This window comes from Pteropus alecto, unplaced genomic scaffold (genome assembly GCF_000325575.1).
Source record: "Pteropus alecto unplaced genomic scaffold, ASM32557v1 scaffold7, whole genome shotgun sequence".
Lineage (NCBI taxonomy): Eukaryota > Metazoa > Chordata > Mammalia > Chiroptera > Pteropodidae > Pteropus > Pteropus alecto.
The window spans coordinates 53,394,552-53,422,183 of NW_006494614.1; the positions used below are offsets into that span (position 1 = coordinate 53,394,552).

The window sequence follows — 27,632 nt, forward strand, 5'->3', positions numbered from 1 at the left end:
CTGAATCAATGCTTCCCTGAAGTGCAATTCTTTTTCATTTCAAATAAACACTTGTTGCCTCTTACCTTGGCTTTCTATTTTTAGGTTAACAAGAGCTAGGGTGCACACCTAGCATTTTGGTCCTGGAGTTTGTACTTTTAACTAGCAAGCTCTGCTGCTCACCATGTGCTGGATATTAGTCAGCTTCGTAACTCTCATAAACCCCATGGGATAGATGCTACCAATATGATTCCCATTTAAAAATGAGGAGATTGATCCAATCAACATCACTCTGTTAGTAAGTGGCAGAACCAGTTCTTTAAATTCAGTCCTGTCATACTTTTCTGAGATTTTTTAAATAATTAATTAATATTTTTTTTATGGTGCTATTGGTTAATGAAATCTAGTAAATTTCAGTTGTACACTTTAACAGTAAGGCACATATATACTTACATGGTGCGTTCACCTCGTTCACCCGTAAGATACAGTAGTTAGATTTCTTTCTGTCACCACATATTTGACCCCTTTTACCGCATCTACCTTCCCCCTCCCCCCACCCCTTACCCTCTGGAAACCACTATTCTATAGTCAATGTCCATGAGTTTCTGCGATCTTAAATGCCATCCACTACTGCCTTCCAGAGAAGGTGGTGTGCCCCATTATTTTGAATCACATATAGCATTAGAGATTAAATTGATTTAAGAGAAAGAGAAATGATTTACTAAAAGAGTATAGTAACCATCCACTCATAATCTTCTAAAATATTTAAAATACTATTTAAGAGCCACTTATTCGTTTTTTTTTTTAAAAAGTATGTGAAATACTGTTAAGCTAATATTAAATGTCATCATTCTGAAGAGCATAGCTCAAAGAACTATTCTTAAAAACTAATATAGTTATTCATCTCACTGTTTATGTGATCCCCCAGGGTAACTGCAACTACCTCAAGAGAGGTAATTTTTGTGAACATCTTAAAAAAATGAATTTTAACTTATTTTGAGTACTGCAAGTATAAATTGTTATATAGTACTTGTTGGGTATAACACGAGAATATTATAAAGTCTAAACAAATCACAACAGTGTTTTAAAAATAGATAATTGCTATTTCAAGATAGACTATTATTATCATTACTATTTTCCCAAATGAGATGAGTAACCATTTGTATCTGAAAAATTACAAAGTACTAATATGCAGGCCGACTCATGATGATTTGGTAAGATGTAAAATTTATAGAAAAAATATAAATGGTTGTTGTTATTGTTTATAAGGACATTCCAACATAAATCTATCCTTTCCTTCTCTGAGTTCATATTTAGAGCTTCGGTTTCCTTTACCCTCTGTAATAACCACTACTGCAGGATTTCAGATTTCTTGGTAGACACTGAATGTTGGAGGATAAAAAAAAAAGGAGTACGTCGGAGATGGGTTATGGCATAAACTTTGGCCAAATGGTTTGTCATTGGTGTCCTATTATCAGTCATTCATGGTTTTATTACCTTTAGGCCCTTTGAACAGTTTGATTTCCACAACGGTCTCCAAAATGGGTCGTCTTCTGCGCACGTACAACCGGACGATAGAGCCTGCCTCTTTGAGGGCTTCCACGGCCTTACTGTGGGAAACCTCAGACACATCGACCTCGTTCACCCGTAAGATACAGTCGTTGACCCTGAAAGGAAGAAAAAAGACGTGAAGGTCAGAAGTCGCTAGGAGGATTTCTTAAAGAATACTGTGATCATCTAACCTTAAGAAGTGGGAGAGCAAAGAATATAAGCAATTTTAAAATGCTTAAGTTTGGAAAGAGTATTTCAGATGAAGGAAATTAAAAAAAGAAAAACAAACAGTTTCCCTAGGCTTCCGCATACTAACTACACTATAGTCAAGTCCTATCCTGAATTCCAGTCAACTCTGAATGGGACTGCATCACAAGTGGTGTAGTTAAAAGGACACATATTTTAAAGTCTCTGCCAGTTACCTCATCATTTTGATTGATTTTAATTGGTTAGACTGAGGGTTACAATTTTACTTCTATATAGACATAGCAAATGTAACTATAAATTAATTTTCTTGAATTCTTAATTTATTAGTTATAAAAGTAATATGTGATCATTTTAGAAAATCTGAAAAATATAACAATGCAGACAGAAGAAAAATATATATACAACTCCATCACCAAAAATAAACTTCTTTGTTCTCTGGCAAATTATCTTACAGTGTTTTTGTTTTTGTCTTTGTTTTTTCAACTTCATCTCACAATATTATAGGTATTAAAGCTCAGATTTCACCTTCCCGTCGCCCCCTCAAAAAAAAACTCAGACAATTCTTGCCAAGGTACTCATTTTGAAACTAAGAATTATGATAAATTCTACATTAAACTTTCCTTTTTGCCATTTTCTCATGGGAAAGAATAATTTGACTTTTCCGAAAGCTTTTCAGGTAGTTTATAGCTATGTAGCCATTGACTTCAAATCTCTTTTATGGTTATGATAATAATTAATGATAATATTAGTAATGATTAAAAGTATGAACCTTGAAATGAAAAAGATGTATCCCTCTTTCTGTATATCCTGTCTAGTGTTCCCCATCTCAGTTCTAGTGCTCCCCACCATATTGCTCAGTGTAAGAAATGTTGCTTGACTCCTCTTTCCCAACACCACCACACATTCAGCTCTACCTGCAAAGGATATCTGCAGTCTATCCAAGTTTCCTCATCTGCACTGCTAGCACCTGGTTGAAGTCAACATCACCTCTCATCCGGATTACATACACAGTCTTCTACCTACTCTCCCTGGATCCTCTCTTGTCACCTTCAGTCCATTCTCCCCACAGAGGCCAGGGTAAAGTGAATACGGTTGGTTGCTTATTCACCTTCCATTCCCCAGTTCCTTCTCCCACACAGTGACCAATTTGTTCAGATAGATTCCTTAGCAAATAATTTGTTAAATGAATGAAAGAATAAGTCTAAGTTCAATTAATAGGCCCTCCACTTTCAAAGTTTATAAACACTGGTAATGTTCTTAACCTCTTTAAGCCTCCATAGTCTCATCTGTAAAATGGATATAATAGTAACACCTAATATAAAGATTTTGGGGGAATATTAAATATTAGCACAAACCCTGGTATGTAATAAACACCTAATAAATGGTTGTTATTGGTAGCGGTGCAAATTTGTTGATTTGTAATATTCTTAACTATTGAATCATTTTCATAATCTTGTAGAATAAGATATATTATCCACATTATAGAATGAGAGTTGTTCCAAGTGGGTAAGTTCTTTGTATAAAGCTGTCAGTTATTTGAGTAGAGATTGGATATAATCTGAATTTCAAAATTTGGACTTTTTCTTCTTAGGACCACGTATAGTAAGTCCTCAATGTTGTCAATAGGTTCTGTGACTTTAAGTGAAATGATGTATAACAAAATCAATTTTACCATTGGCTAATTGATATAAATAAAAGTTAAGTTCACATGGCATCTCTTCAACATTATATCAAAATAACATTGAACAAAATGATGCTATTTGAGGACCTTCTGTACATCTAATGTAATGAACAGATTTATGTATATTGTGTACACCAATTCAAAATTATAACATAGAAGTAGAAATATTATATAAAAAGAATTGGAAGAATTTTCTATCATTTTTGTCCATGACTTTTCTATATCTGTTTGAAGATCTGAGTTATAGAAATTCTTATCTCAGCGAGAACCCTGATTAACCTCAAAATCTTGATATGGAACATTTCACTCACTAAGATTTAGTGATATCATTTCATGATAAAAGATGCTATAGTTTTAACAGGTTTACACATACATTTCCTCTCTGACTGGCTAAATAAAATCACAGAAAAGTAACCAATTAAAATAGTTTTGAGAATGTAGGCATTAAGAGTATCAGCCTCCCTGTAGCAGCTGGTCCTTTGAGAGTGGGTAATTTTGTCATCTCATGATAATGCAAAAAACATAATGTTTACCATCACCCTATGCTCAGAATGCTAATCATAACTTAAAACACCGCTGGCTGTAAAAGGGAGTGCCTGACATTAAAAAAAATTCTGGATGCTGTATCTATACAAACTTGAGTAAATTTTATCTTTTTGTATACAGTGGAAACCATGTCGATTGCTGGATTGAGGAAATCAGAGCCTAAATCAGCTATTTTTCCCTGAATGATGAAGTGGATGAAGTAGACAGCTTTAGTGCACTGAGAAGAGCATTGGGCTAGTAGTCAGTAGGCTTGGTTTTGAGTCCCATCTGTGTATATCAGCTGTGTGACCATGGTCGTCACTTCATCTCTTTGAACTTCAGTTTCCCATGGAAAGGAAGCAGGCACAGCCAGAGTTAGGAGTAATCAGATAGATAATGTATATGAATGTATGTATAAACTGTCAAACACCACACATCTGAGCATTACAGCAGCTATCGACAGGTGAGTCAAAGATGCGGTGCTCAAGGATTTGTTATAAGGTGAACAGGATGAAAAATGACATTTTTAGAGGGCTTACTATGTGCTGTACCATTCTTATTCGGTCATACTTAAATCAGACCTAATATGAAGCACTGATCCTTATTTTACAGATAACGAAATTTTACTGACAAGATCACATTGTTGGTGAGGGCATGCATATGATTTCTACCTGTTTTTGTCTTTTTCTGTAGCTGATGATAATACCAAGTTATTCGGAACTAATTATTTTAAATTAAAGAAAAAAATGGGAGTGCGAGAAAAGGTGTTTATATTCAAGTTCTTAAAACAGAATGGAAAGATTACCAAGCCACACTAGGGCACTTAACTTCCTGTAATTTAAAATAGCATTTGGTTAGAGGGTCATAGCTATTTAAAATTAATTTGCTTTCTCTATCAGTAGCTAATTGTGAGTAAAGGCACCACTGGCATTCATTTCGAAACACATAAATTTATTATTAGCTTCATACTCAAAAAAATACTTTGTCCCAGTAAAAAGTTCAGCCTTTTTTCCTATTTTCGAGCCATTGTATTAGGAAAGCCATTTATATACAAATTTCCTCTGTACTCTACCCATATAATTAAGTTGATAGTTTCACTCTTTCAGTATTTGTTGTTTCAGATATAAATCTACTACTCTTCTTGTTGACTGGAATTTTCCATGAGATTAAAAGATTAATTTTAATCTTTTCCTAGTCTCATTTCTTTTGAATATTCTGGTACATTTCCTTGCAGAAAATATCTCAGAAACAAAAGAGATATTTTATTATTAACATGTCCAAAGAATCACATCTAAATTTTGCACTAAACAATTTAGTATTCTGGAACATGAACTAGTATCATTAAAAAGTCAAACAATATTTAAATTATTAGTTTCATTTTGAAGTTATAATTTAAAATAACATTTAATATATACTTTCTTTCATAGATATTAAGTATGTCTGTTATAAATATGTGTGATTTTGTACATTTTTAAGGATGTTAATGCATTAAAAATAATCACTAAATGCTATTAAAATTTTAAAAATTCCTTTTCATTATGCATTAAAAATACTGGAAAAAAAAAAAGAGATAAGGTTTCAGCTCTGGTTCTCTGTAGATTTAGAAATTACAGATATTTTTAGAAGCCTATTTCTACCTTTGTGTTTCTTCCAAAAGTTTTATATGGCTATGTATCACAGCAGAGAACCTAAGATCATGGTTTTGAGAGCCTATCACATCTGGATACAATAGAGTGTTGTCCCAGCTCTAGAACTTAGGAGCTGCGTGACTTTACACAAGTCACTTGACATCTTGAAGCCTCAAGGTCTTCATCTGGAAATAGGGATAATAAGATTGCTATACGGATTAAATGAGATAATGAATGTGAAATACTTAGATACTTAGTACAATGCCTGACCAACAGTAAGGTATTATAATCTTGGAAAAGAGAAAAGAATGACTGCAGAAGAAAGGATGTGAAGAAGCTGTGATGGAAAGTAAAAAAGAGGCTTTACAATCAAGATACTGAACGAATTTTTGAAATTTTGTATGAGGAGAGGAGGAAAAGATATGATGAATGGGATTTAGGGGGAAAAAAATAAGGCTTTTAGTAAGTCTGATTTTCTGGAGTGTGACTTAATTCTCCTTTCATTTTCCTCCTCCTCTACCACCAAAAAACCCAAAACAAAACAAAACAAAAAACCCAAAACAAAACAAAACAAAAAACAAATCAGTCAGGTGTTCTGATACACACTATAGCTTTCTGGAAGTCTTGGCAAAAGTTTCTAAAGATCAGCACACTTGGAAGATTTACCACCAACTCATTGCTACTCTGTCCTTGCTCAACTCTGCACATCTAACCATGCCCAGCCATGCTCAGACCTCTCAAGCTTTGATTCAAAAAGAGGTTTTAGGTCTTGTGTCTGAAACTTAACTTTGCAGCAGCTATTGGTTATTATGAGGCATCCCCTAATTGGTTTATCCTTTATTGTCTCCACTTAGTACTACTCTCTTTGGTCAAATAGATGAATTAATTATAGACCAAAGGGCCACAGCATGGAGAAACCTGATCAATGTTTAATGTGCTAGATGAAATGCATTAATACATTATCAAATAGAAAACACTAGCTGGGGAATTACACTGCATGCACTTGAAGAGAACAATCAATCATCTGAAAAAAAAACAGAATCTGTTTAAAATAAATAAATCCATAAATTTTATGTGACCTACAGGGAAACCAGCAAAGCTCTCAAGATTATGGGACACCCAGTCAGTTAAATATAAATTTCAAAAAAAATAATTATTATTCTGATAAATATTTTTTTAGTGTTAAGTACGTTTTATACCATGTTTGGAACATACTTATGCTAAAAAAATTACGTATGTTTGTCTGCTATTCAAATTTAAGTGTACTATATTTACAAAATATGGTATTTATAAAAGCAGTGAACTGTGCTTATCATACTGAACTGTGTAGTCTTTGGTTTATTCAGGTGGCATAATGCTTGTCATATAATAGGAGGTATTTGCATTGTGATATTATTTAATCAAAACAGAAACATTGAAAGGTAGATATTGCTTCCTTCATTCTGCAACAGAAACTGAAGTTTGAAGAGGTCTATAATAATGGTAAGTGGTGTCTAGGTAATCTCAAAACTCATGTAGTGCATCACACTTCTCTGGTTTGTTAAAAATAATTTTGGGACTTATTTAAGAATCAACCTAACTGTTGACCATCAGTAGGGTCAAGGATCACACTGCAAAGCAGTAAAGCCTAGCCAAACAACAAAATCTAGATAAATGGTTTTCAAACTTTAGCATGCATTAGAGTTACTTGGAGGGCTTATTAAACCACAGATTGCCGGGTTCCACCCACTCCCAGAAAGTTTCTGACTCAGCTGGTCTGGAGCAGGAGAGAGGATTCACATTTCTAACAACTTCCTAGGTGATGCTGGCAATGCTGGTCTGGGATCATATTCTGAAAACCATTGCTCTAGGTTTTGAAGGGTCACTCTACTTGGCTCGTGCATGGCTCATTCTAAAATGAACAGGTGTACTCAGTCTTATGTAGTCCCAATCGACTGTGATAAAAGTCCTGAGCTCTGGTCTGGATCAAATCTCCTCAGTGTTGCAGCTTTTCATTATTTGGAATAAAATCTCTAAGGGAATCTGGACCAGGAGACTACAGCTGCCACACCATGTGAGGCTGTGCATATGTGAGTCATTTTCCAGCACTCATTTTATATCTGAGGCTCTTTTCCTTTGGCAAAGACCAATTGATAGCCACTTCATTCTACATTTTAAAAATAGGGCTTCTGCTCTTGTCTCTAATTCTGGGTGAGAGTAACTCGAGTTTATGATCCGTAGAAGCCATCTCCTAGAGTGAATATACTGTTTTTCTCTTTTCATTTACCACTTCATTTCCCTTATATAAAATGCTCGCAGGATTTTCTGCAGCTGTCATCTGGGAAAGATCACAGCTTTCCACAATGGGGTAAGAAATTGCTATTTCAGCGTCAGTGATTGGTCTTTCGGCGCTTTCCCAGAAAAGTAGAGATGCCAGTAACAAATCTCGAGCCAGGTAAATTAGTGAAAACAACATGAAAAAGAGGCATGAATGGGAATTTTACAGGGAAAGGATCATAGGACTGGAGATTACTTAGTCCACTCAGGCCAATGCTCTGTCCACAGACAGGACTGCATGTCAGATTTCATGAAACAGGTTCCCGGTGCGTCTCAACTAGATTACTGCAGAAGCTTTCTAGCTGGTTTTCTTGAGGCCAAATTAAGCAGTCCCTTTTCACATAATCCTAACACACAACCACAGCTCAGCTTCAATGTCCTAAACCAACACTATCATCATCTCCTCTCCTCTCAAAATTCATCAAGAGTTACTTAACTTATATAAAATAAAAGCTGTTTGTAATTTATTTTTGTATTCTTATTATCTGGTACATGGTTGTAACTCAAGAATGAATGAGCATCATGGAAAGTTCTCTAAACTTGGTCCCTTTTTATACCTCTCAGACTCCTGCTCCAGCCAACCCACATACTCACTGTCCTGAGAATATAATGCACTCATTCCTGCCTCTGAATTTTATTTCATGGTACTTTCTATCTCTCATATGCCCAAACAAAACCAGCCACATTCAAGGATAAGCTCACACTCCATAGCTTCATGAGATGTTTCCTAATCACTCAAGTCCTCATTGCTCATAATGCCTGAAGTACACACACAGTGGATCCTCATAAATGGGTGCAGCCGCTGTAGAAAACAGTATGTAATTTTCTCAAAAAATTAAAAATACAACTACCCATATGATTCAGCAATTCCACTTCTGGGTGTTTATCCAAAAATAACAAACACTAATTTGAAAAGATATATGCACCCCTGAGTTCATCGAAGCATTTTTTACAATAGCCAATGGAAACAATCTGAGTGTTCAGCAATGGATAAATGGATAAGAAAGATGTGATATATATACATACATATATATATATATGTGTATGTATATATATACAAACATACACACACACATATATATGTATATATACATGTATATATATATCATGCAGATGAAATATATCATTTGGTACTCATGTGGAACATAAAAGTGAGTATTACACATTAAGAAATACATTTTAAAATGTTGGATTTGATTTTCTATACTCAAATCTACTCTAATTCCATAAATTGATATAGATCAGCATATGTGAAATTAATAACTATACATTTTCCCATTCTAATTTGATTTAACTTTATAATATTGATGAACATTTCAATGAAAAGTTGAAAACCACAAGGAGCATGGTATGGTGGGAAGAATACTAAGTTATAAAGATGTAAATTCTAATCCTAGTTCTGCCACTATCCACCTAATTAAGTCATTTTTTTCACATTTGTGTATAAATTGAGATCAATAATTTTTAAATTTTCTTCTAGCTCTAGTGTTCTGTAAATCTAAGTTCAAGTTCAGCCTGACAACTATCTCTACTTGGGAGTCTGGAGTACATCTCAAACGGAGCAGAATATCAAATTATCCTTATCTCCTCTCCATAGACAGCTTTGTACTTTTTATTTTCTATTAAGGTAAATCATTCCATCAAAAAACTAGGGAGTTTTCCTTCTCTCTCAGACACACATCCAATCTGTCACATAATTGTTTAGATTTAGACTTTTTCCGTATCCTCAGTTATTCTACCTAAGATCTTACCCTTATTGTCAATCACCTAAATTCTGGAAATTTAACGAGTTTTCTTGCCTCTAGCTTTGCCCCTTATTTATAACCCTTCTTCTAATTCATTGCCAGAATGGTGTTATTGAAAAATATACCTGATTGCTTTATTTCTCTATTTAATAACCTTCAATTGCTCTCCATTTCCTGTAGCAGATTTTCAAACAAAGAATATTTAATATTTAAGCAAAGAAGCTGTTTCTTCAAATGAAATCTTACTCAGAAGCCACATAATATATAATTGTTTATAGAGAACAAAGGCAGAGTTTCTGTGATTTCTGCAGCAGGAAGGGAAGAGAATCAGTACACAGCCTGTTGGAAGGCCCTCATTTGTGACTCCTCAAAGGGCTTAAGGCATTCAGAGTCTCACATATGACTGGGCAGGAGCTAGTGAGTACTGAAAGAAATCCAGGGCAAGCCCCTTCTCCAAGCCAAGTGCCCTGGTGCTGACCTGTGCCTCCTGAAATGGGTATCTTTTTCTAATTCATGTAATGGCATTCTATGGTCCATTGCTCACGGGGCTCTGTGGAATATTAACTGAGTCCACCTGCCTTTTTTGATAAAGCTCAAAGACCTTCACATCATAGCACATAAGTCTTTTTATAATCTGGCTTCTATTCATCTCCCCGGCCCTGCCTCTTACTATATCATTGTAGTTTCTTCAAATATCATGGAAGTTCTTGATCCAGGTCTTTCTCTCTGCCTGAAAGTTACCTCCAGACTCCATATTTGTGTGAGCACCTTACCCATTTTCAAGACTAATGCCCAATCTGAAGTCATTTTAAAGTTAACAGGGAAGATAGAAAAACAAACTATTAAAATTCAGTGTGATAATTGCTATGACAAGAGAAATACAGAGTGTTGCAGGTGCATGTAATCTAGTTTAGCAAGGCCAAGGAAAACTTCTTAGAGCAACTGAGGTAGCTGAGATCTGAAGGCCAAATAGAAGTTAACCAGGTGAATAAAGAGAGGAACGAGTGTCCCAGGGATAACTTAGTGCCTGGTGAGATGAGGAGCAGAGATCAAGTCTTAAAGGACCTTGTAAGTGATGTAAAGGAATTGGACTAGAACTTAAAAGCAACAAAAAGTCATTGTAGTGCTTAAAGCTAGGATAGTGTTTTAGAAAGTGCTCTTTAGGTAGAGTGTGGATATGTGGAGACTTGATTAGATTTTGGGGTTAGAGTTAAGGTAAAAGAAGGTAAGGATTGTCATTAGAGGCCACTATATAATAGTGTTAAAAGATACGGTAGCCTGGATTAGACCAGTGGTAGCAGCAGTCAGGATAGAGAGAAAGGTAAAGATGAGGGGTGGCTAATTAGAATCTACTAGATATGTTAGTGGATTGGATTCAGGAAGTAGAAAAAAGAGGAAATATTTTATTTAAATGTTTATTAAAACCTATAAAATCATGAGTCACCTGATAGGAAAAATTCTCTTATTCATTTTGTATCTTTAGTGCTTACTATGTTACCTGGCACTGAGTTGCACTGAATATATGTTTGATAAGTAAATGAATTTTAAAAGTGGGGAAATTTAAAAGTGGGGAATTTTGCTGCAAGTATCCATGCTTTTTCTTCATCCTTTCCAGGGACCTTGTCCCACGAGAACGCTGTGTCTTCTCATGTCACTTTATTTCTCCTGCTATACATATAATTGACTCAAATTTAATCACCCTGAGAAATAAGCTATCGTTCACAGGCATCTTTGTATTAAAAATAATTTAATTTAAAAAATAAGTAAAAAGAAACTCCAGTAAGAGGGCAAGGTCTAAACAAAGCAATTGGTCAGCAATAATAAACTCTCTAATGGTAGTTGAGAAGTATATCTAATACACACCTATATGCACATTCAACCGATATTTATTTGTTTGTTTGTTTGTTTGTTTGTTTTTCCAACCAGTATTTATTGAGCATCTGCTACGTAGGACCAGGTACTGCGAAGGCACTGAGGACACAGAGGGGAATAAGAAAGATACTCATGGCCCCTGATACAGGGGTTAGGGAGGAGATTTACAGGAAGGTCCCAAATCATATCACAGAAGCAGCAGCCTGTATTACTTACAGAGAAGAGCAGTTCTAGTTTAAGGACATCTTTCAACCTTTAGAGTTTAGGTTTTAATTTTGAGTTTTTGTTTATTATTCTTATGATTATTTTAATTCTTGGAGCTCAATTTTTATAGAAAGAGAAGAATTAAACCATAAGCAAGAACTCAAGTTTTGTGTGGCAAACTAGTTATAATCTTGCCCCTTACTTTGAACTGTTCTTCATTTACCAAGAAAATAAGAGGTGTCTTAAGGCCTCCCCATGGGAAATGTGCAATGTGTTATGAGCCCACTGACGTTTTGTATACTTCTGCTTATGTAGAGCAAATGCATATTGCTTTATGGTAAGTAATTTCAGCAGTTTATGAAATGTAGAAAATTTTTAAGAAGAAATTTTCAGCACCTAAAATGTTGTAAATATTAAATCTCATGGTGAGTTAATTCATTGGTTGTTATAGGGAAACAATTTTTAGCATTTGTACAGCTCGGTAATAAATCAGATACCTATATAACTTAATTTATTTTTCTTATTATCTCACCCCACTAGAATGTTAAATTCTATACATGAAGAAATCTTGTCTCCAATTTTCTCTTTTTTTTTTTATCACCAGTGGCTGGGAAAGCTCCTCACACAATAAAGCACCACCATCCACGCAATTTTCCTTTTCCTTTACTTCCCTTACCCTCCATCTCCAATCTGTCAGCAAGATCAATTGCTTCTAACTCAAATAATATATCCCAATCTATCCATTTCTCTCCATTTCCACTACTATCCCCAGTCCAAGTCATTACCACTTCTTTCTGCACACACTGGCTCACTGGTTTGCTCCTGTTCTCTACAATACATTCTCTTAATGGAAGCCAGAGTACCTATCACTCAGTCTTTGCTTAAGCCCTCCAAGCTCTTCCTATATCATGTAAATTAAAATCCAAGCCCTTTGCCTGCCTCACTTGGCTCTCACTTCTCCTGTGCTCTCATTTTCTTCTACTCTCCCCCGGTCCCCTTCACATCGGCCACACTGACCCTACTTCTGTTTTCAATATGTGCCTAGTTCGATCCTGCTTTAGAGAACTTGTACTTGCGGTTCTCTCAGTTTTAAAAGTTTTTCTGTTATTTCTGCTTGATAAGCTCCTCTTTGTCATTAAGATCTTACTTTAAATGCCACCTCCTTAGAGAAGCCTACCTTGATTACTCAATCTAAAATAGCCACGAGGCACTCATTCTATACCACTGTGCTTCATTCTCTGCATAGAACTCATCACTTACGATATTTCGTATGTGTTTATCTTCTGCTCAACTGACTAAAACATAAGTTTCTTAGAGCAGGAACCCTATCTATCTTGTTAACCATTTTACACTTAGTGCCTAGGATAACACCAAGCCCATAGCAGACATTCAATAAATAGTGGAAACGAATTAATGAATAAATGAAGAGATAAATGAATAACGGATCTACCTAGTTTGGATTAGCCTTGTCAACAATAAGTATGTACAATCTTGCTGCCCAAATTTGAATTCTGATAGCTCTAGCTCAAAGATCACCTTAAATTAGAACCCATAATTATTGGAACTATTTAGTATTGGCAAAGGCTGTGAGCAATTCTCTATACAGCAGATAATGCTAAGTTGCCTGGAGGCACTCATTTTTGAGGGTAGATGATTAGTGATGCTGTTTTCTGACCTTTTCTGAGCTATAATAATCAGCTGTTATTGTTTATGTGATCTTATAATACTCATACCTCTCATCTCTTCCTAGGCTAATACATATTTCATAAAAGAAATTCAAAAGCAGAACTGGAACTCCCTGATTTAACGGTTGAAATGGCGTTTCAAATGGTATGCTCAGTCTCTTACATTTGTCTCAGCTGTAGAAGTAAAATTCAGAGGCCTGAGGAAGCTAGCCAGGAGGATTAGAGGCACCAAGAAGGGCACCTTTGCTTACAAATTTCTTCTTGCTTTCAGTAGTTGGAGTTCATTTGAATTCATAATTTTCTCTTTTAAAATACAAAAAAAAAAAAAAAAAAAAAAAAAAGAAACCCCTACTGAAGTTTGTTTTTTTTTTTACTAGCACCAAAGAAAGAAAGAAAAAACAAATGAACAAACAAAAAACATTGGTGTCTGTTATTCATACATTATGCATAACTTTCCATATAGACAACAGGACTTTATTTCAGAGCATGAGTAGATGAGGAGACCCTATGACGGCCAATTTCATGGAAGAACTTATTAGAGGAGGCCAGAGGTACCAGGCAGTAGAGGAGGGTAGCTTCCAGAAGATAAAAGAGATCAAAAAGAGATTTAAAAGTAAAACCACACATCTCCTAGGACTACTAGGAGATGGCAACAAATGTAGAAACCTCTGGGAATAGTGTTTATGAAACTAAAAATATTTTCTTAAAGTCTAGAAACATGCTAGGCAGGCATTGCTATATTTTCTAATGAAAAATCTGAGGATTAGAGAAGTTAAATAACACTTAAATTCATGCAGCAGATAAGTGACAGAAATAAAAATTACACATTAGTTTTAAGGCTCCTGGTCTTGTTTTCTTGCCATTTATCACTCCTGTTTATGTTGCTGTCACTTGGTCTTTCTGTTACAACTGTCTGACTAAACCACAATTCTAACTGAACCCAACATTCCATCTTTTTCACTGCTTTTTCCAGAGCAGCTGAATGCTGAAATACTGGAGGAAATCCATGGAGTCACTATAAATTCATAATCTTTAAATATTCTGGTCAGCTTGCTATCATTCGGTCTGCAATGACAATCTCTAAACCCTTCTTTTCCTACATTAATTCCAGGACATAAGTTTGCTTTATACTTCTGAGAGGAAAAAGAAGTAAAGCGATAGAAGTCCCTCGATTTATGATGTCAGTTTTACATTCCTAACTACATGCAAACCCATGCTCTCCCCTCCTGCAGTTATGAGGGAGGAAGTGTCCCTCCTGATACCAAAGGTCCATCAATTCAAATTTTCTTAAAGATCTTGCTTGTTCATTTAATCTCTTTGTATACTGTATCTTAAAACCCAATCTCTCTACTTAACATTCTCTGAACATTCAAACTTGCTCTGTTATCTCCTATTTTTTGAAAAGCTTTCCATTAATCTGACATCTCCCTTTGGCTACTGTCCTGTCTCTTTCCTCTTCACAAATTGAGTTTATCAAAAGAGCTATTAATACACACTCTCTATTTCTTCCTTCCCAATCTGTCTTTATCCCATTCTAACCCGAGCCTCTCACAATTCCTCTACCAAAAAAAACATAAAAAATGTTCCCATTAAATTCACCAGTAAACTGGTTTTGGCCAAACCCAACACAATCTCTTTAGTCCTCATCTTAGCTGAACTCATAATAATGTTAAGGCCAGTTGATCACTTTCTCTTTGAAGCACCCTTCTCTGGGCTTCTGTGACTCTCCTGCTTTTCTTCCTACCACTCTGGTCATATTTTTGAGTCATCCTAGTTCCATTCTAACCTATTCATCTTAATACTTACAAGACAAAAGCAAGAGCAAAACAAAATCAATCTATGCTCTGTTTTACATGCTTTAAGTTCACATATAACTTTATCATCATAAGTTTAAATAGTAACAAAAGATATAATTTCTGGCCTATTGTGAATTGTAAAATTTTATTTTCAATTATTACATCATTATTTCAAATGTATATAGTGGAATGTAAATATTTAAAAATTTGAAATCTACGCTCATCAATTTAAAATATAAGTTAAGATCTTTTCGAGTTGTTGGAAATTTACATAGCTTTTCTCCTTGAACTTATGTTCCTATTTCACTTCTACAGAGTCTATCCTAACATACTTTATGCTATCATATCTTATATGAATCACCATAACATATTTATATGAAACAGAAGTACATGTACCAATATAAATCCTATGATTTTTCTCAAACTTCCTATGATATATGATTCTAAATATTAAAACTTTTCATCTGGATTGAGTTATCATGATGATTATTAATAGTACACATTGGTCAAAATAACCTAAATATACTATAAATTTCAACCTATAAATTTAAAACAAACAAAAAAATGTAATTGTATTGGGAATTTGTTTCTTAATAGAGTAGAGCTTTTTAAAATTAACTCATGTTCCCACTGATGAATATGAGTTAAGGGTAGAAAGAAATAAGATTCCAAATTTCTATTTTTCATTTCTACAAATGTAAATGCTGAGAAAACTTATTTATATAAAGAAGTAGATGAGAATGGGAGGAGAGCTTTGAGTTCCTTTCAAGTTATATGCTTCCAATCCTGTGATCTATTATCAACACTATTGTAATAATCTACCAGATGACAACTGCTTTTCAATTTTATTAAGAACAGAGTGGGAAACCACATGATTTATAGAAAAAAATCATTATCCATTTATCAAAGTCATTGACACTCTCTCCTAGGCAACAATATTTCAGATTATTATTTACCCCTAGTAGTAAAATGGTACTGTTAAGTAGTTGAATAGTAAATAATAGTAAGTGATAAATGGAGTAAGATTTGGGATGGGTAAGACATATGCTTATGTTTGCAAAATGGAAGAAAAGCAATTATAAATACAAAAATAGGAAAGAAGAATTAGTATAAACCTATAGGCTACTTCTTGGCAGGTCAAATTAAAGACCTGAGAACCGAGTCTCGTAATTATGTCCATGTACTTCTAGGTACATGCATTACTCAATTTAAAAATCTCTGGTCTAACCTATATCAAAATGTTTAGAATAATTCAAGACTCAGTCCTAGGTCCTCTTCTTTTTTTCTTCTATATGTTTTCAAAGCAGTCTCTTAATTTCCTTGGCTTTAAAGATTCACAATTATGTCCCTAGACAGATTTCTCAGAGTTACCAATCTGTATGTTCAACTGCCTATTTGATATTTCCACTTGAATTCCTCACAGGCATCTTAAACCTAACATTGTCCAAAATGGAATTTATCTTCCAACTATGGCTCTTCACCAGTCTTTGCCAATTGTTATCCTCCACAGTTCAGTCATCCTTTGGTAATTTTACTAGATAGTGAACTCTATGAAATGAAGGATTATAGTATACTCAGTACTGGGTATATAGGACCCAGGACAGAGAAAGCACTGATACTTTATTTAAAGAAATGTCCCTTCCCCTCACAACCCACTTCACATAATTATTAAGTTTTATCAAGTTTACCCCTTAAGTATATTTCAAAATCTGTCCACTTCTCTGTATTTTTGTTGGCTTCTTAGTCCAGGCTCCCATCATTTATCATTTAAACTACTGCAATACCTTCTTAAACTGCACTCCCTGCATGTATTTTTATCAGTCAATCCAGACTCCTACAGTAATTAGAGTGATCTTTATAAATTACAATTTAGTTCAGCCATTTTCTCATTGAAACATTCAAAGTTTTATGTTGCTTTTAGAAGGATAAAGAATAAGTTACTTACTATGACATCCAAGGTTCTCTCTGCCTGATTTCTCATATTCACTTCATTTTCATCTTGTACCTGTCCATCATCTCTCACCAGCTCTAGTTCCAATGGCCTTTTCCCTATTCCTCCTCAGGCTTTTAGGCATGTTCTCTCTGCCTGAAGACTCCTCCAGACTTTTGCACTTGGCTTACACATCCCCTTTATACCTCAATTTAAATATCTCCTCCCTACAAGGCTTCCCTTGGATATCCTAGACTAGATTAGTTTGTTATTAAGCCTTTTACAACTTATATATTTTCCTTCCATAGCACTCATTTTGACTCTAAATTTGTTTATTATTATATTGAACTGAAATCTCCATAAAGATTCTTTTTTTATCTTGTCTTCCTGCTCTATTCCCAGCTCCAAGTATTTGATAGATAGCATAGTACTCAGTATATGTTTATAGGACATATGGATTAAAAAAAAAAAATATCTGAGAGCAAAATGAAAGAGCCAGTGTCAGTTTAGTAAATACTTGCTTTACTCCTTATGTTGGTCACTTCACTTAATTTTCCAACTTCAGTTACTTGTCACTGGAGTAGATGACAGTGTTATATCAGTTCATGCAAGATGTCTTACCTGACTACACTGAAAATCCAGAGACTACTTCCTCTCACTTCCCACATTCATACAAAAGTGGCTCTGCTCATCTCTTTTTAACTCAGATTTGCATATTTGGTAGTCCAATCCAAATGCCAGGAAGTAGGAATGCAGAGATAAATTTATGACACATAAAGCAGCTCTAGTACTTTCACATCCGGCCCAATAAATTAATCAATAGAATGTCTTTAAATGAAGCTCTAAAATATATGTGATTGCATAATAATCTATACCTGGATGATAAATATTAGAGAGATTATTTGTGTTTTAACACAAAAAGGAACAAAGGAAGAAGTTAATAATTTATTCTTTAATTCATTGTTTTCTGAAAGTATTGCTTTTTTCTCACCCAATGGTCTGCCTTTCTCTTTAATCATTTACTATTAAGCTGGACTGTAATAATTAAAGAAGCTAATAGAATAGTAGGAATAGAAGTGAAATTATATCAACATTTTAATTAGTAGTAGGGTATTGTGGATAATAAATTGAGGCCCTAATATTTGTGTTCTAAATACTAGACTAACTTTCATGACTAAAAACTATTTGGGTGGATTTCAGATAACATTTAGGTCTTTACAAACCAATTATAGGTCACCTGCCTGAGGATGACTTATAAATTGTTGTAGAGTGTTGGAACACCAATATTGAAAGCTAAAAGGATTTGAGCATCACTTGGGTATATTTGCATTTTTAATTTTTAACACTATGACATGGGATGTTGGTAGGACTCTTCATAGATTCTTAAGTATATGTTCAGTTATTCATCTGAAGATAATTCTAGCCATGTGCTATAGTGGGAAGAATATGGATTTTGAAATGAAATAGACTGGGTTAGAATTTTGGCTCAGCTGCTTGTAACTTAACCTCTTTGAACCTCCAAAAACTCATGGAAATAAGTTTAATAAATGGCAGCTCTTATTCGTTTTAAGTATCTTTTATGGTAAGATACTGTAAGATATTACAAGAAATAAAATAGTGAGTAAAAAACATGATATTTCAGACTAGTGATGTATTAAGGGGGATTAGATATTCCCATGTTTCTTTTCATCAGATATAGCTGTCAAGAAAATAAATAAGTCATTTAAAGCAAATATAAATGTGTTATCATTAAGACAAAGGAAAATTTATTCTCTGTAAATTTGGTTGAAGGCAAAAGTTACCACCACAAAAAAAGTTACTCTCACAAAATTCAATATGAGAAATCTTAAAAGCCAAGAACTCTACCAATGACATACATAATCAATTCATTTTATTTTTACTGGGCCCTAAAACTCAACAAGTATATTTCCCTATTGTACCTGCCAATTAACCTGCAAAGGATTAATGTTCATTCATGAGCACTTCATGGGGAGTCCACAAAGCCTAGTAGAGGTGATCATTTAGGATCTGCTTCCCTTCTACCAGAGCAAGCATACTCTGGAATTCCCTGACTGCAGCACACTTCAGTAGCTGTGTGGACCTCTTTCCAAGTTCAAGTTCCTAAGGGTTGATGGTGTACTTTTATGTACAACCTGAGGCTCAAAATTGGTCAAAGGACAATTATTTGCAGAGGGTATGGATGAAGCTTGGATGTGCAAGTGTTACAGCTGCACCCTCTTCACCCCCCACCAATCCAGGCACCTCATGGTACAGGAAGGGGCTAGGAGTAGGAAGAGGAGGTGGGAAGGGGCTCGGAGCTGGGGACTGAGGCATGTTCTCCCTGTGCTGAAATTTCCTGATGCAGAACTCAATTCTTAATTCTACCTTGGCTTCCCAGCCTCAGGTGCCTCTCGAAAACTAAAGTGCAGAGGTGGGTGGGTGGGAGCTATGGAATAATGGAGAAATATCTGTGACTGAAAATTGCCCCGCTTGGATTGGACAGTGTGAAAACTCACTCAGAAGATGATGTGTAAGTAACCCTTTTACTGTTGCCATAACACCTGCATAGGAGCTGGATAAATGTTAAGTATCTCTAACTATTAAGCCAATTTGCAATGACCTGATGCTTTCACAAAGCTGAACATATTATTAGCCCTTTCTAAATAACGATATAATTTATAATGGTTCAGAAAAACCATTCTTAAAAATAATTGGTATTACCATTGAACTAGAAACCAGATCATTTGAGCGTCTTCCCCTCCGCTTCTCCCAAATCATTTTGTTTTGGTCTAGTTTCCGAAGAGCTGTTTGCTAAAATCAATACCAAATATAGTTTCAGAGTATTAGAATAACAACATGCCTTCTTGGGCTACTATTAGACATAAATAGTAAATGCCTTCTCAGCATTTAAAATTGTGATCAGCTCTTTGCTATGGGAATGTAATGAAGATTGCAATGTCTCAGAGCTATAGGTTTAATCAAAACAAAGGGTTGATTTCCTGGCTGTGATAATAGCATTCCCAAATGTCTCAGATTGTCAACAAAAGTCGAATGATCAGAAATTGATTTTAAAATTAACAATTCCCAAAGATCCTTAAGCATATTCCTTTTATGGAGAAAGATGCTAAGGTTAAGAAGGTTATGTGACCTTCTCAAGGTCTCAGAGCTACTTAGTGGTAGAGAATGCCAGATCTCTCTCTTATCTTCACTAGAGTGGTGCATCTTGTTAACTTTCAGCCTGACCTGAAAATTTGAGTCTAGACCTCCAAGTAATGCCAGAAATTTGTCCTTATACAGAGAAAGCAGTGGCTAGGATTAAATCAGAATATTTACATCCTCATGCAGACAACCTTAAGATTGTCTTAACAATCCTGTTTTTTCTTTGCCAGGAATCAACATATTTTTTCTTCCTTAAGTATATTTGGATAACTGGACCTTAAAAAACACAGTCTGAATTAATCCTCCTAAGTTTAATGCACTTCAGAGATTTGTGTTTGAATTTTAAAAATATAAGCTTTACTCATAAACTCATTTTTATAAATTACTGATATTTTATTAACTGAGACATAGGTCAAATATTTGCTAGTGTATCTATGAAATGGGAATATTGTGTGATATTTGCCTTCTTTAAAGATTATTTAGACCACACAGCCATGGAGCCCGAAACAAAGGTATTCTCTACTTGATAAAAAGATTAAAGAACTTGCCTAAAGAACAGAACTTCGGAAGAATTCTATCTATAATTTGACAGCAATATGAAGAATTTGTGAGCTTTCTGAAACTAGAAAAAAATATCCTCAAATTTGTAAATAAGAATGAATATTTTATGCCAGAAAAGAATGACTGGACATTCTTTATAATAGGTTGAGATATAATATTCACATACTTTAAAATTCACCCTTTTTTTAAAGTATACAATTAAGTGACTTTTAGTATATTCACAGAGTTGTGCAACGTTTAGCACTAACTTATTTTAGAACATTTTCATCATGACACAAAGAAATTCTATCCTCATTGTCAGTCCCCGGCAACCACTAATCTACTTTCTATGTATATGGGTTTCTCTATTCTGGACATTTTGTAGAAATACAATTGTACAATATGTGAACTTTTCTATCTGACTTTTTCACTTAGAATACTATTTTTAAGGTTCATCTATGATGGAGCATGCATCAGTCCTTCATTCTTTTTCATGTCAGAATAATATTCCATTGTACACATGTGTCACAATTTGTTTATCCATTCATCTGTTAATGGACATTTAGGTTGTTTCTACTTTATGGCTATTATAAGTAATGTTGCTATGAATATTCAGGTACAAGTTCTTTCATGCAGACAAATGTTTTCAATTCTCTTTGGATATAGATTTATGAGTTGAATTGTCATTCATGTAGCAACTCTTAAATTTTGAGAAACTGTTTTCCAAAATGTTTTCCAGACTGTTTTCCAAAGTGGCTGTACCATTTTATCTTCTCATTAGTGGTGCGTGGGGGTTGTGATTCTCCACATCTTGGCTAACATTCATTGCTACCTATCTTTTTGATTATATCCATCAGACTGGGTGTGAAGTTGTATCTCATTGTAGTTTTGATTTGCAGTTCCCTAATGAATAATGATGTTGAACATCTTTTTATGTGTTCGTTGGCCATTTGTGTATCTTCGTTAAAGAAATATCTATTCAAATCTGTGGTTGGCTGAATAATGGCCCCCCAAAGAAGACCAAGTCTTAATCTCTGACCTGAGAATATGTTACATTGTAGGTAAAAGAGACTTTACAAAGAAATGTGGTTAATTAACAACCTTTAGATGGGGAAATTATCCTAGATCATCTGTGTGAGTCAAATGTAATCACAGGAGCCCTTATAAGAAGGAGGCAGTAGAGTTATTATCAGAGAAAAGATATGATGGCAGAAGCAAAGGTTGGAGTGATGCTCTTTGAAGAAGGAGGAAAAGAGTTATGAGTCAAGGAATTCAAGTGGCTTCAAGAATCTGAGAAAAAGCAAGAAAAAGCATCTCCCATAGATCCTCTGGAGCCACCTTGTTGAGATCTTCAGTTTATTCCAGTGCGTCTTATTTTGTATTTCTGAACACCAGAGTTATAAGATAACAAATTTTTAAAAATTTTAGTCACTGTTTGTAGTAATATGTTATAGCAGCAATAGAAAACTAAAACGAAATCCTTTGCTGATTTTTTAAATTATGTTATTTGTATTTTTTATTGTTGAGTTGTAGAAGTTGTATATTCTGGATACAAGTCCCTTATCAGAGATATTACTGCAAATATTTTCTCTCGTTCTGTGTATTTTTTTAACTTTCTTGGTGGTGTACTTTGAAGCACAAAAGTTTTTAATTTTGATGAAGTCCAGTTTACCTGTGTTTTCTTTTGTTCTTGTGCTTTTGGTGTCATATAGAGAAACCAATGCCTAATCCAGGGTCATGAAATTTTATGCCTATATTTTCTTTTAAGAGTTTTATAGTTTTAGCTCTTACATTTAGGTCTATGATCCACACTGAGTTATTTTTTGTGTGTGTGATATGAGGTAAGGTCCCAACTTAATTATTTTGCATGTACATATCCAGAAGTCTTAGCACGATTTGTTTATAAAAGGTGGGAGTGTAGCATGTTTGCCATAAAGCTATTTCATTTAACCCGCAGTGTGATTTCTCTTTTTAGATTACATAACATTTGACCAAAATAGGAAACAGCAGGAAATGTCTTTCCAGCTATGAAAGACTATATGTGGGTGCCTAGTGTTCCACCAGATACATAGCTGAAATTATTCTTGTTTAGAATTTTTTCTGTGTAGTTCAAAATTGTTCAGAACTTGTCATTACAAGTCGCCATAAAATAACTTGTTAAGTAACTTTTTTTTTTTTTCTGTCTAAGCAGGGTATCAACACATTTAGGGCTGATAATATTGATAGAGGAAATTAAAGGACAGGGGGCTCTTCCCTTTCACTCCATAAGAATGAGTCCACTGAGATCCCAACCATACTTCCTTCTAAGGAGGGTGCTAGTGTAATTTTCACTGGATAATGAAGTCTCCCTTCTCATGAAGGTCTTGTTCATGTCAATATTTTGACTTATGTGCTATTTAAGCCTCAAAACAATAATGAAAGAAAAATTCACTTGGCTTTGAAGACTTTGAAAGTCTCTACCTTTGGATGGAAAATTTAGCATAATCATAGTCATTTGATGCAAAAATCAGTTGGGTACAGTGGAAATTGACATATTGGACTTGGTGACTCATGAGGTTTCTGTTTGCAATCATCCAAACTCATGAAAGTTCAGTGCGGAGAGGTATTCCAAGAATTTAGCAATCTCTTACACTGTTTCACTAACTGGAAATCTTTTATTTCCTTAAACAATCTGAAAGTGGGGCTTGGTCATAAATTTCAGACTGTGATGCTTAGAAGCTACTCCCTTCCTTCTGCTTGGTGCTTTTCATTGGCACAGAAAATATCTGTTTGTATTCTCCATTTCCAAGTCATATGATGTCTTCAGTTCCTAATGATTACGTATGATTTGTCTTCTTTCTTTTCCTTCCCTTTGTCCCTTTTCCTCCCCTTTCTTGCTCTTTTTTCTCATGTTCTTATTTAAAATCACTAGTGAGTTAATGCAAAGCAAAAGAGTAAACTGCCAAATAACAGCCAAAAGGACAATCTAGTAGTTTACGCACAGGAGATGTGTTCTTTAAATATTAGTCCTTGACCTCTCAACTTTGATCAGTATAGTAAAACTTCAATGTGATAAATACTATTCTTGTTTGTAATCAACATGTATGTTATCCTGACTTTTATAAGAAAAAAAAAAAACAACCTTATCTGTAAACAAACACAGAAGGAACATATGAAGCAGTAGGCTTTTTTTTTTTTTTTTTCCCCATCTTGTCTGGGAATAGAAATGATCGTGCTGAGGGCTAAGAAATTAAATTGTGTCACTTGTCAGGAAATTGGCAAGTAGCCATCTTTTCTGCCTGCTACTACATGCTGCTTTCGTGCTGTGGATCGGTTTAATAAATGCACTGTTGTGTAAAATGTCATTGCTGCATCACCAAGCAGAGGCTATCATGTGATAGTTCTTCTCCAGGATGACAGATCATTATTGGTCCTCAGCAATTCAGGGACTTGAAACCACACAGAGGGCATTTTTATGGTTCAGATACAAAAGTAGAAATAAAAATCATTTTTTAAAGCATGGAATTATATCTATTTTTCCCTGGAAGAAAACCTAATTTTCGTTCCAAAATGTTCTTACTTTAAAGATAGGCTATGCTATCAAATTTTAATAACTATTTCTAGAAGGAAAAATACAAATGGCTAGTAACATTTTTTAAAAGTTCAATCTTACTCTTAATCAAATAAAGGCATAGCAAAGAAATATGCCATTGTTTGCCTTGGTAAACACTCCCAAGCTATATATGCCTAAGCACATATAATGCTTACAACATATCATAATATAGGCCCTCTCCAACATTGTTGCTGTATGTAGAATTTGGTACAATCTTTCTGGAAAAAAATTTAGTGCCATGTGTCAAAATTCTTTAAAATGTTCATACTTCTTAGTTCAGAAATTCTACTACTAGAAATATATTCTGAGAGAAATTATAAAAAAAAACAGGGTCAATAGTGTCTTCCAAAAGATTCGGTTATTTAAAATGCTAAAAAACTGAAAATAATCTAAACTCCTAACAATATGAATAGTAAATATATTATTAACCAGCAATTAAAATATTTGTAAAGGTTTTTTTAATGATATATGGAAAGGTTTATGAAATAACATTATGTGAAGTTAAACAAATGTTAAATATTATATAGAGCATAATCTAAACTAAATAAAAAGTATCAAATTATGATTCATATATACAATGGGATATTACTCAGCCACTAAAAAAATGAAATCCTACCATTTGCAATTACATGGATGGACCTAGAGGTTATTATGCTGAGTAAAAAGAGTCAGACAGAGAAAGATAAATACCATATGATTTCACTTATATGCAGAATCTAAGGAACAAAAAGAACTAATCAAAAAATATTCACAAATATAGTGGAAAATTTATTGACAGAGGGGCTGAGAGAATGGGGTGAAAGGTTAAAGAAGTACAAATTAGTAGTTGATAGTTGGTCATGGGAATGGGGAGCAAGGTAAAGGGAATGTAGTGAGCATTAATATGATGCCTAGAGGGCCAGGGGAGGGAAGGAGCAATTGGGGAGATCATTTTATGAACTATATAGATGTCTAACCAATGTACTGTATAGTTTAAACTAATTTAAATAAATAATTTTTTTAAAAGCAAAAAAATAAGTAGCAGAAATAAATGTACAAAAATATTAATAGTTATCGACTCTAGTATAAAAATCATTATGTTGTGTTTTGTGTAGTTTTTGTCTACTCTTCTGCAATTTTATACATATTCCAAAAGGACAATTACTATATTCGTAAACAGATGTGCACAAGGAGTTATACTTAAAAAAAGGTTGCGTGGGAAAAAGATTTCTGTCCAAAGAAATTCACCTAAAATATCATATGCTTTCTCGCCTGGCCTCTTAGCCCTCATCTTCCACTTTCCCTAAAGCTTCGGGCTCTCTCCCTCACTTCAGCTCAGACTCACATCTCCAGCCATCAGATGTAATAACACATCTCAGGTGGTCCCTGTCTCTGCTGTCCCTCCCCTTGGGGGACTGGTTTCTTCCCTACTTTTGACTGCTTTTTGTCTTTTTTTTCTTACTGTTTTTTGACTCTTGCTTCAAGGTGGATGAAGGGCTGAGACTAGCCATGAAGCCTGATCAGTATTTCTGACGTTTAGAGTTTGGTAGTACTGGCAGAGGCCCCAATGGACAAGCCAGTCTACAGCCCACCCATAAATAAATTTCAGGATCCAGAATTCCATAGTGTCCACATTAGATTTTTTTTTTTATTGCTGTGTGACAAATTACCACAAATTTAAGAGTTTAAAACAACATATATTTTTTATCTCAGAGTTTCATTGAGTTGGGAGTCTGAGCCCAACTTAGTGGAGTCTTCTATTCTGGGGCCCACAAGGCTACAGTGGAGGTGTCACCTGGACCACATTTCTTTTGGAAGCTTGGGCTCCTCTTCCAAGCATATGTGACTATTGAAAGAATTCAGGTGTATGACTGACATCTCCTATCATGCTAGCTGTGCAAAGGAGACTACTCTTAGCTTCTACAGGTTGCCCTCATTTCCTTGCCATGTGGCCCTTTCCATAGGTCTTCTCACAGTATAGAAGTTGACTTAGTCCAGGCCAGCAAGACAATCTTTTTGTGCCTTTAAAGTACTCACTGGATTAGGTCAGGCCAAGATAGTCAAATGATTAGGGACCTCAATTACATTTGTGAAATCTCTTTTGCCATATATAGTAATATTATCATAGGAGTGATATGGCATCATAGCCCTAGGTCTTGTTCACACTTAAGGGGAAGGAATTATATAGGGATGTGGGTCACTGGGGATCATCTTATATTCTGTACACCATAGGTATTCATTCCTGGCTTTCATAGACTTGGAGCTCAAGTTCAACATTCAGTTAAATGGCTGGCTTTGCAGGCTGAGTTGTATTGAGGGCCTATGAATTTTATACAACTACTTTATATTCGCTATTATTCAATTTAATCCTTATCACAGCTTCCTGAGATATATGCTCCTATATCCAATTTACTATTAAAAGAATTAGAGCACAGAATGTTTACAAAGAGGCCCAAGGGCACATAGCTAGAAAGCAGAACTTGAAACTTGGGTGTTCTGACTCCAGATAGTATGTTCTTTTTCTTATATCAATATTCTAGAGCAACCACTGAGACCTGAGCTCAGTTTGGGGCCTGACCTAATTAGAGAGAAAGTCAACTCTCTGTCTGCAGTATAACTTCAAACTTAAAGATATAAATGGTGAAGCCAGACTGCCTGGGTTCAAATTTTGGCTCCAACATATACAGCAGTACCATCTTGTTTAAATTATTTAATCTTCCAGTTCCTCAATTTTCTTACCTTAAAAATGAGGGTAATAAAAGTATAAATGTCATCAAGTTGTTGTATACTTAAAATGAATTAATGCCAGAAAAGTACTTGGCACTCTGAAGCACTACATCGGTTATTATTATTATTGATCTTATTATTATATTTCCACTAATGTAGAGACCAGAATACTACTCTCCTTGGAGCCGCTCCATCACTTTTCTGGGCTTTAACTTATTCTGAAAATTTTAGTATTATTTAATCGTTAAAAATATAATTTATCATGGAAAGGATACATTTGAAATTTTTAAGGTCCCTAACTCAGAGGAAAAACCAAAGAATTTGTCAAGTAAAAAAAAAAAAAACCACTATGTTTAATTTGTGGGCTTGTTTTTTAAGTGAATAAAAATTCAGTTGACTGAATTATAAACTTGAGGATAGAAATATAGAACCCTTCTTAGTACCATACCTATTTTTAAATGAGCTTTAATCCCATGTTATGACCAAGAGAAAAAGGGATGCAAACAGATATGAATG

General features: G+C 34.6%; 1 protein-coding gene across 2 annotated transcripts in view; it reads right to left on the reverse strand.

Moving 5' to 3' along the window:
- The window catches only part of DLG2 (discs large MAGUK scaffold protein 2), a 657,893-nt gene that overhangs the window by 456,863 nt on the left and 173,398 nt on the right, over positions 1 to 27,632 (reverse strand). For both annotated transcript variants that reach the window (XM_006926670.1, XM_006926664.3), the window contains one exon: positions 1,477 to 1,646. In XM_006926670.1, coding sequence (XP_006926732.1) covers positions 1,477 to 1,646 — 170 coding nt within the window. The remainder of the gene's footprint in view (positions 1 to 1,476; positions 1,647 to 27,632) is intronic.